General features: G+C 48.8%; 1 protein-coding gene across 1 annotated transcript in view; it reads left to right on the plus strand.

The window, feature by feature from the left end:
- The window catches only part of DNAH9 (dynein, axonemal, heavy chain 9), a gene marked incomplete at its 5' end in the record, with an annotated part of 172,531 nt that overhangs the window by 67,038 nt on the left and 91,244 nt on the right, over positions 1–14,249 (plus strand). The window contains 7 exons of the mRNA XM_010138359.1: positions 995–1,156; positions 1,970–2,166; positions 4,565–4,727; positions 6,050–6,173; positions 8,289–8,431; positions 10,985–11,146; positions 12,106–12,339. Of these exons, the coding sequence (XP_010136661.1) occupies positions 995–1,156; positions 1,970–2,166; positions 4,565–4,727; positions 6,050–6,173; positions 8,289–8,431; positions 10,985–11,146; positions 12,106–12,339 (1,185 nt within the window). The remainder of the gene's footprint in view (positions 1–994; positions 1,157–1,969; positions 2,167–4,564; positions 4,728–6,049; positions 6,174–8,288; positions 8,432–10,984; positions 11,147–12,105; positions 12,340–14,249) is intronic.

Here is a 14,249-nt window from a genome sequence, read left to right on the forward strand (position 1 = left end):
CATTCCTGGAGGAGCTGGTTGCTCCGCTGAGAGGAGGGTTGTGTTGGCGGAGTGAGAAAAGGGGAGATGTTCAAGTGTTAAATGAACTGGTTACAGATTTGGGAAGGGCGGCTTTTCTTCCCTCTGATCTAGCCTTACATGTGCTTGCGTCACGAGCACAACTTTTGCGGCTTGGAGTGTCTTTAGACTGACTGAATGATTGATTTATTTTTATTTTAAATCACTTTACAACCTGATGGGTTTTGAGTTGTCAGCTCCTCTCCCTATTCTTTTTTTTTTCTGAAATAAATAAAATAACAATTTGGCAGCTGTAGTGACAAATGTAAAACCCAAACGACGGGAGCCATGGGCCAGTGAGCTGAGGCGAGCTGCTTTACATCGCTCTTAATGCATTGGGTGTTTTATGTATAAATAATTAGATGTTAGGAATAAAAGCTGTCTGTTTAATTCATGCCATTGAAAACCCTGTGTGCCATTAATAGGCTTAGTTATAGGCAACACCTCTTTGAAATATAATTCTTTTATGCATTTTAATCGAATTCATGGTAAACATACTGTGATAAGCAGACAGCAACTAATATTTCCTGCAGGCAGAATGCACCTAATTAAAATTAATTGATAAAAAAAAAATAAAATCACCACCACTAACATTTCCAAATGATTTTTCCTTCTTGATGAAGTGATATAGGGTCAGGATGCAAAAAGCCAGGCTGGTGCCTGGTGTTGCTGCTCAGATGAGGAGCATCAACCCAGCCAGGCTGCGCTGGAGATGCCCTTTGGGGTACCTGAAGGAGTGTCATGAGTATGAACTGAGATTGGGGGTAACAAAGGGCATGTTCTCCAGGGGCCCTTGGGTTGGGGCTTGTTCAGATGTTCCGTTGCAGGTAGCGATAATAACTCTGTGTTTAGAGTGATTCAGCCCTATTCCAGCCCGGGGTGAGGACAGTCTCTTAGGGTCAAGACAGGGTTTACTGACTCTCTCTGCTTCCCACAGGGCCTTCTGTTCTCTACGCCTGAATGTCTGAAGCAACCCCAAGACCTAGTGAAGCTCTACCTGCATGAGTCCAACCGGGTGTACCGGGATAAGATGGTTGAGGAAAAGGATTACGGAACCTTTGATAAAATCCAACTGGAGATGGTGAAGAAGTTCTATGATGTTAGTGGAGAAGTTCATAACTCTGATAATAACGCACACATTCCTTGGGAACGCAAAGCTGGACCCAAGGTCTGCCCTCCTCTCACGTGCCTGGAGGGCAAAGCTCTCGATGGGAGCAAAGTCTCTGTTACCCGTACCCTGGGCTGCCGACATTGTGGTCTGGGCAGATAATGCGCTCTCTGAGGGCGCCAGGGAGAGGAGCTCTGGGCTCTGGGAGTCGATGAAATGCCTTTATTTAAGTGCTTTGAGTCTCCCGTGGCAAAAGCAGGAGAAGGGTCAGATCCCCGCTCCTGCTGGGAGCGAAGTCCAATGCTGGCACAAATCCCCAGTGCTTTTCCTTCCAAACGACAGCTCGAGGGCACTTTCCCTCAGGCTGGGCATTGCTCAGCAGCCCTGCCACACCAGTCACACCAGTACCGCTGAAGTGGGGAGTGGTACAGCCTGCACTTTCTCCTGCCGGTGCTAACACGGTCTGCACCAGCCCGATCCTGGCTATTCATAGAATCATAGAATCATCTGGTTGGAAGAGACCTTAAAGATCATCAAGTCCATTGCCGCGGGGCTTTTCCTGTGGCCGCTTTCTTTTACTGTGATGACTGGAGGTTTTGTGTTTGTAAAATTCCAGAGCCAAAGGAGTTGGGATTGGGGCTTTTTCCTTTCCCCTTCCTTCCCTCTTGTCCCTCTCCCCCCTTTTCCAACATGCAGGTGCAGCTATGTGGGCGTTTACTGGAACGCCATACTGGGAAAGGTGGCATAGAGCTGCAGCGAGTTTTCTATCCTGCATATATATATTTATTTGTTTTTCTTTGACAGGACATCGAGGAAACTTTAGAGCAGACCAAACGAATGAACGTTTATTGCCATTTTGCTAAAGGCGTCGGTGAACCCAGCTACAGGCCAGTGCCGACCTGGGAGGAGTTGAACCAGATCCTTGTAGAAGCATTGGACAACTACAATGATGTCAACGCTGCCATGAACCTGGTCCTGTTTGAGGATGCCATGGGCCACGTGTAAGGGGGTTTCCTGGCTTTGTGGTCTCGTGACAGTGTTCATCTACACTATCCTGTAGGGCGTCAGTGTCCATTAGTACAGCTGATGGAGCTGGAGGTGTGCAGAAGCTTCATCTGCCCATGTGTCTAGAACAGCTCTGCTCCTTCAGCTGGTGTCTGGAGGGCACTGGAAACCCTGTCCGGGGGAGTGACTGCAGGCTGGGGGTCGTTCTGAAGTCTGGTTGCTCTGATGATATCTTTGGCCCTTGATGTTCTGCAGATGGCACAAACATTTATCGTATGTGACAATGTTCAAGTGCTTCATTGCCTTCACTTGAACTGGTTATACTGGGATTTCTCTAAACGCTTTCACAACTGATTTGGTGCCATGTTTACACAGGATCTTAGTGGGATTTCCACATGTCTACAAGGTGGGATTATGGGTATTCAGGCTACTAGTTTAAACGGATCAAGGCATTTAAACTGCTTTGATCCTTCGAAAATCCTGCTGGTATTTGGAAGCCTGGAGGTCCAGCTCGCCGCGTGGGACTGGTTGAAAATAGGGAGCTTGCAGTTGAATAACTGGAGGTGTTTACGTCTCTGTGGTAGAGATAGTGAGGTGTTCCTCCAGCTTGTAAATCAGTTAAGAGCTTGTTGGAAATGCCAGCAGGGACAGACTAGTTTATGGGTGCTGAAGAGCAGATCTGGCCTTAGATCACTCCAAGAGGTGCAGCTACCCTGGAAACTGTAGTTTTAATTGGTTTTGTACGAAAACATTGCATCCAGAGGTTCAGACTGGTGACTCTAAGCTAGAAGGAACCTGCTGTCCTGCTGCACCCACCGCTGTGGGTGATCTCAGTTCTTGCTGGACTGGGCAACCTCAACCTCATGCAGTTACTCTTATGCAAATTAAAAAAATATATATATTATATAAAGTGTGGCTTCTGTTAACTGTCTACTTAACCAAAAGATGACAGTAATGTTCATCTTCTGCTCCTTTTGCACGTTGCATAAATTGGGATTTGCGACAAAACCTGGTGCCCTTCCTCCAGTTAATATTGTGACTGATCAGGTAAAGGAGGTTTGCGTGTTCAGCACAGTTTTCAGTGGAGCTGGGAGAACTTCCCTCACTGCCTTTTGAAATTGTGTTTTGCTGAAATGTACAACTTGCTCCATCACAATCTGCTTGGTAATGTCAGCTGGAATTCGTGGAAAAATTTCAGTTGGGGAAAAAAGAAAAAAAAAGAAAATAAAAGGAAAAAAGGGGAAAAAAGAAAAAGTTAAGGACTTATTTATGTATGGAATTGGGAGTTACCTGTCGGTCACCTCTTAAACCAGAGCTTTTTGTGCATGTTCCTATTGCTCGTGGCCCTGGAGAGCGCAGCCAGGGCACAGACCCTGCGGTCCTCTTCAGGGAGAGCCTGGAGAACGGAAAGCAGGAGCTCTCGAGCCCTCTACACGTGCTGGATTGCTTTGGGTGTAATTTCACAACTGCTGGGGATCTGTGCAGAGATTGTAAAATACTCGAGCTGTAATAAAGCAGCACAGTGTTTCTCACAGTCGACAGTCGGACTCGATCTTAAAGGTCTCTTCCTACCACATGATTCTGTGATTTGAAAAATTAGTTAGATCAGACTAGGAAAATACTCAGCTGAGTGAGTGGAATAAAGGCCGTACTGAGAAGAGAGGATGGTGCTTGCGTTTAAAATACAGGTGGGATCCTCTAAACTCCTCTCACTTGGGGTTTTAACATGGAGGGATGTCAGCAACTGCTTAAAGAGAATAAATTGGAGGCCGACAGAGTTCACCATGTGGCTCTCAGGCAGGACAAGCAACCAGACCTGGAAAATAAGAGCAAGTTCATTTTAAAAGGGAGAGAAATTTCACTCTTAAGTTGTGGTGGTTTGGAAAAATGAGGAACAGGGGCTGTGCTTTTGAGGCAGGTTTTATGCTGCTCTGAACACATAGGAATAATGCACAGCAGGACCCTTCAGCCGAGCAGGAGCTCCAGATGCTTTGGAGGAACCTTTACGGGGATGGGGGTGTGTGTGTGTGTGCATCAGAGCCTGGAATTTGATTCTCAGTTTTTGCACATCAATTTAATGTGCTTTTTCCCTTGTCTTCCCTGCAAAGATGTCCAGGTCTTCCACCTTAAAATAGTTCTGTCCCTGCAGGATTTGGCAGGTAGGAAAAAAATGAGACACAGTTTGAATTGCCACCAAACTATTTTTTCATCAGCTCCATCCTTTGTACAGTCTCCGCAGAGACAGGGATTGATCGCTGACGTGTCTCTTGGATTGACATTTTTCATCCCATTCAGAATACAATTTCTCAGTGAATAAAATATGTATGGAAAAGCACCAGGCAGAGAAAAAGAAAAATGCTCTATTAATGAGAGATTTTGTATGCTTCAATTTAGTTGCCGCATCAACCGTATCCTGGAGTCCCCCAGAGGAAACGCTCTCCTGGTTGGTGTGGGCGGAAGCGGCAAGCAGAGCCTGACCAGGCTGGCAGCCTTCATCAGCTCTCTGGAGGTTTTCCAGATCACTTTGAGGAAGGGGTACGGGATCCCTGACCTGAAGGTAGGTGACTTGTAAGGCTGAGGTGGAGGGGAAGGAAATACAAAGCAGAACTTGCCCCGAGAGCTTTGTCTTGTTGCATGTTGAGCGACATCATTGTGAAGATACCCAAGAACTCCAGAAGCACTCTGGGATGGTGGGGAGGAGCAGCACTTCTCCAACCCCCCTGCTGAAACGTGTCTGTGTGGGTATGCAGACTGGCCTGATGTCCTCCACCAGCCCTCTGAGCTGACCAGGCCGGAGAGCGCTCCAGCCCAAGGCTTAGTGTCAGCGCCGGGCTGTGCTAATGAACCCCAATAGCTTCTAATTAAACCGAGATGGGGTAATTAGCTCATCTGTGAGGTGCCTGTTGTGAGTGACCTGGAGGTGGAAAAGGAGCAGGAAGAGGGTAGGAGGAGAGTTCCCGAAGCGTATCCAGTTCCTTCGCTGGTATTTTCATAGAACCACAGAATCATCTGGTTGGAAGAGAGAGACCTTCAAGATCATGGAGTCCAACCGTTCCCCCAGCACTGCCAGGGTCCCTAAACCGTGTCCCTGAGCACCGCATCTACACGTCTGTGAAACCCCTCCACGGATGGGGACTCCACCACCTCCCTGGGCAGCCGTTCTGTATAAGGGAGGGACTGAGTGGATGGTTCAACATCTGCCTGCACTTAATATATGCACCAACTAATGAGCCTAGGAGTCATACATTAACATTTTAAAACATCTCTGAAATTGTTCGGAAGTACTTTAACTGCTGCCCCCCCGGGGCAGCCGTTCTGTATAAGGGAGGGACTGAGTGGATGGTTCAACATCTGCCTGCACTTAATATATGCACCAACTAATGAGCCTAGGAGTCATACATTAACATTTTAAAACATCTCTGAAATTGTTCGGAAGTACTTTAACTGCTGGCAAAATGGTTCTCATTAGAAATGTTGTAAAAGTTACAGTCATGGTAGCTTCACTCTTCTCACTGGGAGATGTGGTGGCCGATGACCCTTCCCCATCGGTGGTACAACCTGATGACCTGTGGGTGCGTACAGGCTCTTCTGTTCGTGTCAGTGCACTGCACTTTCTCCACATGCTGGGCACACCTGCGAAGTCCCGACATTATGTCAAGTCTTACTTGATAACATCTTACACTGATGATGGCATTAGACTCCCCCAGATAACCCGTGAAGATGGAGAGTGGCCAAAGTGCAGTTTTATGCTAATTAATTGCAATTACTTTCTTGGTTATTGGGGAGATGCCGAAATACCTGGCTTGTAGGTGTGCAACCTGGCCATGCTGCATGGAATGTCGGTGCAGCCCCTAAGTCCACTTGCTTTTCAACCTCCAGGCAGACCTGGCAAACCTGTACCTGAAAGCTGGCGTGAAGAACGTAGGCACCGTGTTCCTGATGACCGACGCGCAAGTGGCGGATGAACAGTTCTTGGTGCTGGTGAATGACTTCTTAGCATCGGGTATGTCTCTTGTTGCTTTGGTTTCTCCTCTCCTCCTTTTCAATGTGATGCTGCTCATGGCAGCATCTTTGGAATAGGCAGAAGGGCAATATATGATGTGAGGTAGAAGATATGTGAGTTAAGCTCCAGAGTGAGAGCAGCGCTAAGTTCTCCGTGGGGAGGATGGACTCCATCATCTGGTACATTTATTTCCTTTCTCGGATGTCTTGTACCCGGTTTTTCCATACCTCATGGAATGCTGCATATGGATGTTGAGTGACATGTCTGTGTGACATTGCTGAGGACAGAGCCAAAGGAATGCATCAACGAGGAGGAAGAGGAGTTTGACCTATGGATCCCATACACCCACACTCTAGTTGCCTGATAAAATAAGGTTGTTCTTGGCTATTTGACTGGAGCATCTGCAAATTGGTGGATGGTGCAAAGCCAGCAGATGACCATGCCTGTGTGCATCAACTAGCTGCTTATCCTGTTCCAGTCCTTTACCGCTCTGTTTTCTTGGATGCATTCAAGTATTTAAGTTGTTGCTTGCTGAAACAATTCCAGACTAGTCGGTCTGTGTGCCGGCACCCTGTTTCCCTGCAGAACACGTCACAGGTATGTGTGGATGAGCACTCCCTGTGCCAGCTGTGCTGCCGCTACAGTGAACATGGGAGTGTGCAGCTGTGTCACCGTGACCACACCAGTAATCCGGTGTGGGTGGATTCCCCAGACTCCCTGGTGAATCACTGCTACTCACTGCGTGCCACTTGTTGCCTTATTTATGAGTCAGGAGTGGGCAGATACTAGCTGGTTCAGGTGACCCCCACGGATGGTGAGGGGTAGAGAGCTGACAGCAGGGTGGAGCGATCATTTGTGTGCAGCTCTAGAGTTGACGTGTGTGGCTATAAATTGACCAGATGGTTTCAGCATCAAACAAGCCCTCCCTATGATGAATCGGGGTAAGGAGTAAGAGTAAGGACAGGGATTGCTGTGGAGGGTGGTAACTCACACCTGTTGTGTGTGGAGTAGATGACACAAACATCTAATGACTCAAGGTGATGCTCTGCAGCACGGGGCAGGCTGAGCAGCCTGGATTTGGGATGTCCAGGTCATCTTATGGCGGTGTTGGAAGCTGTCGTGTTGTCCTGTGGCGGTTGTGTGGGGAGCTGGGGACAGGTCAGAGGGTCTCACTCAGGGTCCAGGGAGGCAGCACAGAATCACAGCTGGACTAAGGAAGGGTCCATGCAGGGACTGTGACTTCCCATGACTTCCCGGCCCTCATGCTGCCCCGTGGGTGCTGACCGATGGGTCTGGCTCCTCCTGCTCCATGCACGCTTGTTTTTCTCATTTCACTTCCTATCATCACCTGAGAACCTGAAACAAAATATGTATTTTAGTCTTATAAATGAGCGGATTTCTGATGAGTGTATTTTCCCAAGTGATTAGTGCTCCTATTGACAATCTCACTCAATAATGATGATTTCAATCACATCAGAAGCCAGAAAGGAAGTGAATGGGTGAGAAATTAAGGAACCACTAAAAAAATGTTTGGTTGGGTACATTTTTGGCAATCACTTGCGTAACTATTAACTTTCCGAAGTTTTGAAAAGACTTCTAACTTTTAAAAAAGTTTTGATGATCTGGGAGTTGCTTGACCACTGCTGGAAGTGGCACTGAGCTGCAGGAGCTGTACTTGTAACCAATTCATTTGCAAACCTAAAATGATTTAATTATCATTATTATTATTATTAATTATTTCATTATAACAAACTAGGAATTTTTTTTAAAGCTAATTAACACTGAAAGATCTGAAAAATATAACAAACTAGGAATTTTTTTTTAAAGCTAATTAACACTGAAAGATCTGAAAAAAATCAACTGCCTGTACTTGGACTCTGTGATTTTTACCTGGTGTTTTATAACAAAGTTTGCTCTCACAAGTGTTTATTTTTTTTAGCCCAATGACCTTCTGTGCCCCTTTTCTGCTACTGGGACCCACGGGCACCTGGCACAATGATTTTTCCTGCTAAAGGGGCTTCTCTGAGTCCCCGAAGAGGGAGGCAGCTGCTTTGCTTTGCTCTAAGATGCAACAAAATCCAGACCAGTAAACCAGAACGTGCCCTCCTCTCCTAGGTGAAATCCCTGATCTGTTCCCCGACGATGAAGTTGAAAACATCATCAACAGCGTGAGGAATGAGGTCAAAGGCCAGGGGCTGGTGGACTCCCGGGAGAACTGCTGGAGGTTTTTTATAGAGCGTGTTCGACGACAGCTGAAGGTGAGGCAGGCTGGGGGAGTCCAGGTCTCACCATCGATCTCGGTGCAGGGACATGGGGTGGAGATGCTTTGGGCTGCCTTGTAGGGAGGTCGGACTGCAGCCTGAAAGGCTTTTCTGCCTGGTCATGGTGTGAATGGTGATTCTCTCAGCAAGCAGAATCAAAGCGTAGGAGATGCTGTCAGTCATCATCACTTCTTGGGCTTTAGATGCTCTATGGGAGTTGAAAATTTTCTCTTTCAAGAGCTGAGCAGGACCAGCCTTCCAATTTCAAAGCCACGCACGGGGGTTTAACCGAGGTACGTCAAGACTAGGTCTTGCTGCTTGGAAAAGTTGCAGAGGGGATCTTCATGATGTTGATAATCCATAGCCAGAAGAATTAAAAAAAAAAAGTCTTAAAAACAGGGTGCTGGAAACTGAGCGGGACACAACATGCTCGCAGGGTTTCTTCCACTTCAACCCATAGTCCAGCATGGAAAGACCTTGTGGATATGTGGGAAGATCCCAGCACAGTTTCAGGACTTCCCAGGTGTGCCCAGCATGTGGAGAAAGTGCAGTGTAAGAAGGAGTTAGACTCATGCGCAGCACTGCGGTCCCAGGGCAGGCGGGTTGGGTGGGCAGCGACTGAAGACTTGAGCTTTGCTCAAGCATATCCTCCTCCTTACTTACTGCTTGGTTCGTGTTGGTGGGACACACTCACTGAGGTAGGGTGGCCTGTGCCCTTTCTGGTGTAGGTAGGTACAGGTTTAGTATGGGGAACAGCTGGAGAGTTGATTTCTTGAGGGAAAATTCAGGGACCACACCATAGTATAGATGCCCAAGGAGAGGGAATCCAGACCTCTCACTTCCTCTCCCATTGTAGAGGGGAATTTCTGATGAGTGCTGCTGCTGTTTTGCAGCCCTTCTAAGACCTTGGTTGTCTTCTGCCTGCTGTCTCTCCCTGGGTGTGTTCCTGTTTAGCTACTGAGGTACACTGGAAGGGCAGCGTGAGTGTGATTTATTTGAGGCCAATCCCTTTTCCTTGTCTGCCCTTCTCCTCAGTGGCGTGTTAGAGCAGATAGATGGGTCCGCTGGGAAGTGCTCTTTATTCTCCTCAGCATCTTGTGATGGCATCATATGCTGTGCAGAAAGCTGATCGAGCAGCTGCAGGTCCAGGACATGCTGGACCTCTGGGAGCAGCACAGAAGCGGGGCTTGGCCCAACAGAGCATGAGCACCAACACACCATCTGCCTCGGGGTCTTGAGAGAGAGTAGTGCAGGTGCAGAAGAGAGCTTCTGTGCATGGGTGGCTTCCTGAAGCTTGCCTGGTCATGAGAGATCAACACAGAGGTGCCCAAGTCTTCTGCTCAAAGGTGTAGGAAGGAATTCTACATGCTTGTCCCCTGTGTGTGAGCATGCAGTGGCCATGTCAGAGGAGCAGAAGCTTTGAGTTCAGCTGCCTCTTCTGAAATGGTTTTGTTACAGGCTGGATTTTGGAGCTCCTGAAAACCAGCTCTCAGCTCATGGTGGAGGCCTGGCCGCAGGGGGCTTCTTGGGGAAGGGCTGTGATGAGTAGTGGTGGTATGTCCTTGGGCCAGCTTTTGCTATTGTCGGTGGGGTGGGGCAGTGAAGAGACGAAAGGTGTAAAGTCAGGCCAAGATTTTACACCCTGGGTGAGCAGTTTCCTTCTGGCAAAGGGAGAGCTTGTGCCTTCCTGGGAGGAGCTGAGCAGGGTGGCTGTGGGGATGAGGAGGCTCCCAGCCTGCAGGGAAAGGCGGGTGGACGAGGGAAGAGCTGAGGAACACCTGAGGAAGGAGAAATGGTGCAGGACTGGGAGGATGCTGAGCAGGGGAGTCACAGCCCTTTGACCAGGCCCCAGAGTGATGTGATTTTGCAGAGATCCTGGACACGACGTGATTTGCTGGAACTCAGAAACTTTCAGCGGCTGCTGGGCTGAAATAACCTGAAAGGCAAAGGAGCTGCTGCGCAAAACCGCAGTGAGTGGGGAAAACCCACTCACAAGCGCTTTCACTTCCATGCTGCTTCTTTTCGAGATTTCTCTGTTTTAAAAAATTCTCAGCCTGATAAAAGCAGGTTTTGAGTTTGAGCCACCTCAACCCTTTCCAACGCTGCCTCTCAGGGAACAAACCCAGGCAGGCCTGTGGTCCTGCCAGGAGAACTGAGATCCGTTCGCTTTAATTGCTGGTTGCACCACTTGGATCTGGATGGCAGGTCCCTGCTGGGCAAAGCTTTGTGTCGCTGCTGAAGTGGGGAGCGGTGGTTGTGTTAAACCCCGGCTGCAGCCCGAGAAGTTTGCCAGACTTCTGCTTTTGACCACAGCAGAGCTTAGCTCCACTGCTTCGTTTTACTGCAGGGAAAAAAGGTGTTTGCTGCTAGATTGCGCCTTTTCCAGGCCAACCCCGCTGGCCTGAAGTGGGTGGACTCAAGGATGGAGGTTGCTGCACCCTTAGCTGATGGTGTGAGATCTTCCAGTGGAAGTGACTGGGCTGTGTGGCTCAGGCTTGGAGCCTGCTCCTAGCTGGGCCTTCTCACCTTCTCCTTCCTTGCACTCCGCAGGTTGCACTGTGTTTTTCCCCTGTCGGTAGCAAGCTGCGCGTCCGCAGCAGGAGGTTCCCTGCCATCGTCAGCTGCGTGGCCATAGACTGGTTCCAAGAGTGGCCGCGGGAGGCCCTCGAGTCTGTCAGCCTCCGCTTTCTGCGAGAAACGGAGACCGTGGAGGTGAGCACCTCACCCACTGGGTCTGGGGGTGCCCGAGCCATGCCGGGGTTTGAATTCCTCTGCGGGGTGGAGGTGTTGACGACCCGTGACTGTATGATGCTGGTGGTGGCCAGGTGCGACCTCATCCCTCCGTTCAGTGCAAGCAAAGCCTTTTACAACAAAGAGAGCATTGCGGGGAGGGTTTGTCACCTTCCCTGCCCTCCAACACTGATCCAGGACATCTGGGTGACTGCTTGGGGGGGGAACTGCTGGCAGCGCTGTAGTGCGTTAAACTTAATTGACCCACACTTGAAATTTGGTCCGGGGTTTTCAGAGTGGGACGTGGACCTTGGCAGAAGAATGGCCGTGGGCACCACATTTGCACACCAAGAGTAGAGCCGGTGGCGTGATGGCTTTGCCAGCACCAGAGGCAGCTTACAACGCAGAGCAGAAGATCACCCAATGCCTGTGATGATGGCAGGGAACACCCACCCTCCCTCCACATGCGTGTCTGAGCGTCTGCCATTCTCAAGGGCAAAAACAAGTCAAGTCCTCCTTGATGACAACCCGCTACTAGACAAAAAGGGATTCAGTTCTGTTTGTTTAGCTTTTCTGAGCTGGATTTGGGGAGAATAAAGCCTACAGTGTTTCTTTTTATAAGTGTGAGCTTTCCCCATTGGTACAGAGGAAGGGCCAGAATTTATACTTATAAAGCTGTTATTTTGTAGAGCCGAATGCTAGAAAAATTGCTTGGAGTCAGATAAAGTACGAGATAAAAAGATAGAAAGAAGAGGTATAAAATACAGGAGCAGACAAAGTTATTTTAGAGATAACAACTGAAAAGGAATCAAGCTCCATGTTACACCCTGGATTTTGGTGCAGCAGAATAAAAAGTTCATAAATTCCTTTATACATGGCAGAGGTCAGAGTTCTATAGAGTTGTTCTGTTTGATAATTTCGCCTTCTCCTCTCACCTCCAGGATTCAGTGCAAGAGTCAATAAGCAAATTCATGGCCCACGTCCACACGAGTGTCAATGAGGTGTCCCGCTTGTACCTGAGCAACGAGCGACGATACAACTACACCACCCCAAAGTCATTCCTTGAGCAAATCAAACTCTACCAGAATTTGCTGTTGAAGAAGGACAAGGATTTAAAAGCGAAGATGGAGCGGCTGGAGAATGGCCTGGAGAAGCTCAACAGCACGTCAGCACAGGTAGAGCAAACCCCTGGGGTTACAAGCTGATGGTTTCCCTTGTTCCTCTGTTAGAAACATCTGTGTCCTGGTTCAAAGGAGAACTTCACAGGCGGAAACTGTGCAGGGTGTCAAATTTGTGCGAGCTCTTGGCTCCAGTCTGGCTTGAACTGGGTTCCTGGAGGAGCAGAAGTGAGGTGCTGTACTGGAAAGGGGAAGAGTGTGTGTCCAGTCTCTGCTGGTTGGGTAGTAACCATGAGAGATCCTGGGAAGTAAAGCGAGGCACGGCTCCAGCTGGCTGCGGGTGTCGTCTTTAATGGCTAAATTCCAGCTGCGGTGACAAAATAGCTTATAAAATACAGGGGGATCAGTGATTTTTGGAGTCACGTTCAGGAGATCTACAGTCCCCTCGGCAAGAATCCTCTCTTCCCAAGTAAACAGAGCGTCCTTCTAAATTTGGGCTGGCGTTCGTGGTTCCTTGCACTGTACTGTCCATCTTTAAGAAACCTGCTGCCTCTCCGAAGTGTAGATCAGGCGTCCCTGACTCCTCCTGTGAAGGAGCAGTGCTGGGCTGTGCTGTGGTAACGACTGGATGTTCTGAGTGCTTTTCTGCAGCAGCACTGCTGCCCTTTGGAGGTTTGCTGTCTATGTCTGCTGCTAAACTCCCCTTTCTCTCTCTCTCATTAACTCTTACAAATGTTCACTTACAAGCTTCTGTGGTGGCAAATGGGCCTCTGCTGAAGCTGCTCCAAAGAAACACAGCGGGTTGGTGTGAGCGACAGAGTAGCAGGTCCAACCCCTTCCATAGATACGCTCTGGGTAATGCTGGTGGCATAAATCACGTCTGTCACGCTCAACAGCAGACGTGCCCTGCTGGAGGGTGATCTATGGCTTTATTGGTGCCTTTCAGCAGTGAGTCCACACCTCACTTCAAACAGTTCAGGACAAAAAACTTCAAACAGTGCAGGACAGGTCTCTGAGGACGCACGAGGGGAGCGGGCATGTTCCATGTCCCCTGCGCAGGATTTAGCATCTCCTTTGTAAGGATGCAGCTGAGGTTGAACTGCCACCACAACCAGTGACACCAACCAGAGCGGTGCCCTCACTGCAAAGCAGACCTTACATCTGCCTTTGGAGACAAATCATTTTGCGACCTGGGGGGTGTTGCTGGTTTTGATGATGCCCCAGTGGTGGACAAGATGGGTCAGGACTACTTTTATCAAGAACAAGTAATATGAAATGAACCTTTTGAGATGAAACAAATCCCTGTAGTGTTGGTCAAACACGGAGACTCTTCTGTGTTCTTCAGGCGTATCCTCATATGGGAGTTACGTTGGCAAGAGTGCTCTGATGAGCCACAAAGCAGGTGCTGAGCGGTGGTGGACTGGGGAGGAGGTGGGAAGCCACAGCTCCTGTGGCTCTTGTAGGTTTTGCCATTGTGAGGGGGTAAAAAAGACGAAGTTCCTACCTGGTTGGAGTAGGGCTGGGGCGAGAAGCACCCATTTGTGGAGCTGATTAAGATGCAGAGCAGCGAGGACAGCTCTGTCAAATCTGAATCTAAAATTAGCACCAGCGGCCTAAAATTAAACACCTCAATTATCAGGTGCGCAGCAGTCAGAACTGCTGTTGATTTGAAACCGGAGTGTGGATGTTTGGCAGTATTGGAAATCAAAGCGGAACGTTCCATCTTGAATATGGATGCGAAAGTCTGAACTTTACAGTTACCCATGGAAGTGGTTGGTCTTGGTGCTGAGGAAGCGACAGGTCTGCCTCCCTCAGGGGTGTCGTCTCCGGTTGAGTTTATGGTGCTTGGAACTGTGGTGGTCTCGTTTCCAAAGCAGAGGAGGAGGGTCTTGATACGTGGGCATGACCTTGGATGTGTTTTAGCTCTGAGAACTAGCGCTCCCATTGTCAGCATTGTCCAGGTTCCT

Source organism: Buceros rhinoceros, unplaced genomic scaffold (assembly GCF_000710305.1).
Source record: "Buceros rhinoceros silvestris isolate BGI_N320 unplaced genomic scaffold, ASM71030v1 scaffold2266, whole genome shotgun sequence".
NCBI classification, from domain to species: domain Eukaryota; kingdom Metazoa; phylum Chordata; class Aves; order Bucerotiformes; family Bucerotidae; genus Buceros; species Buceros rhinoceros.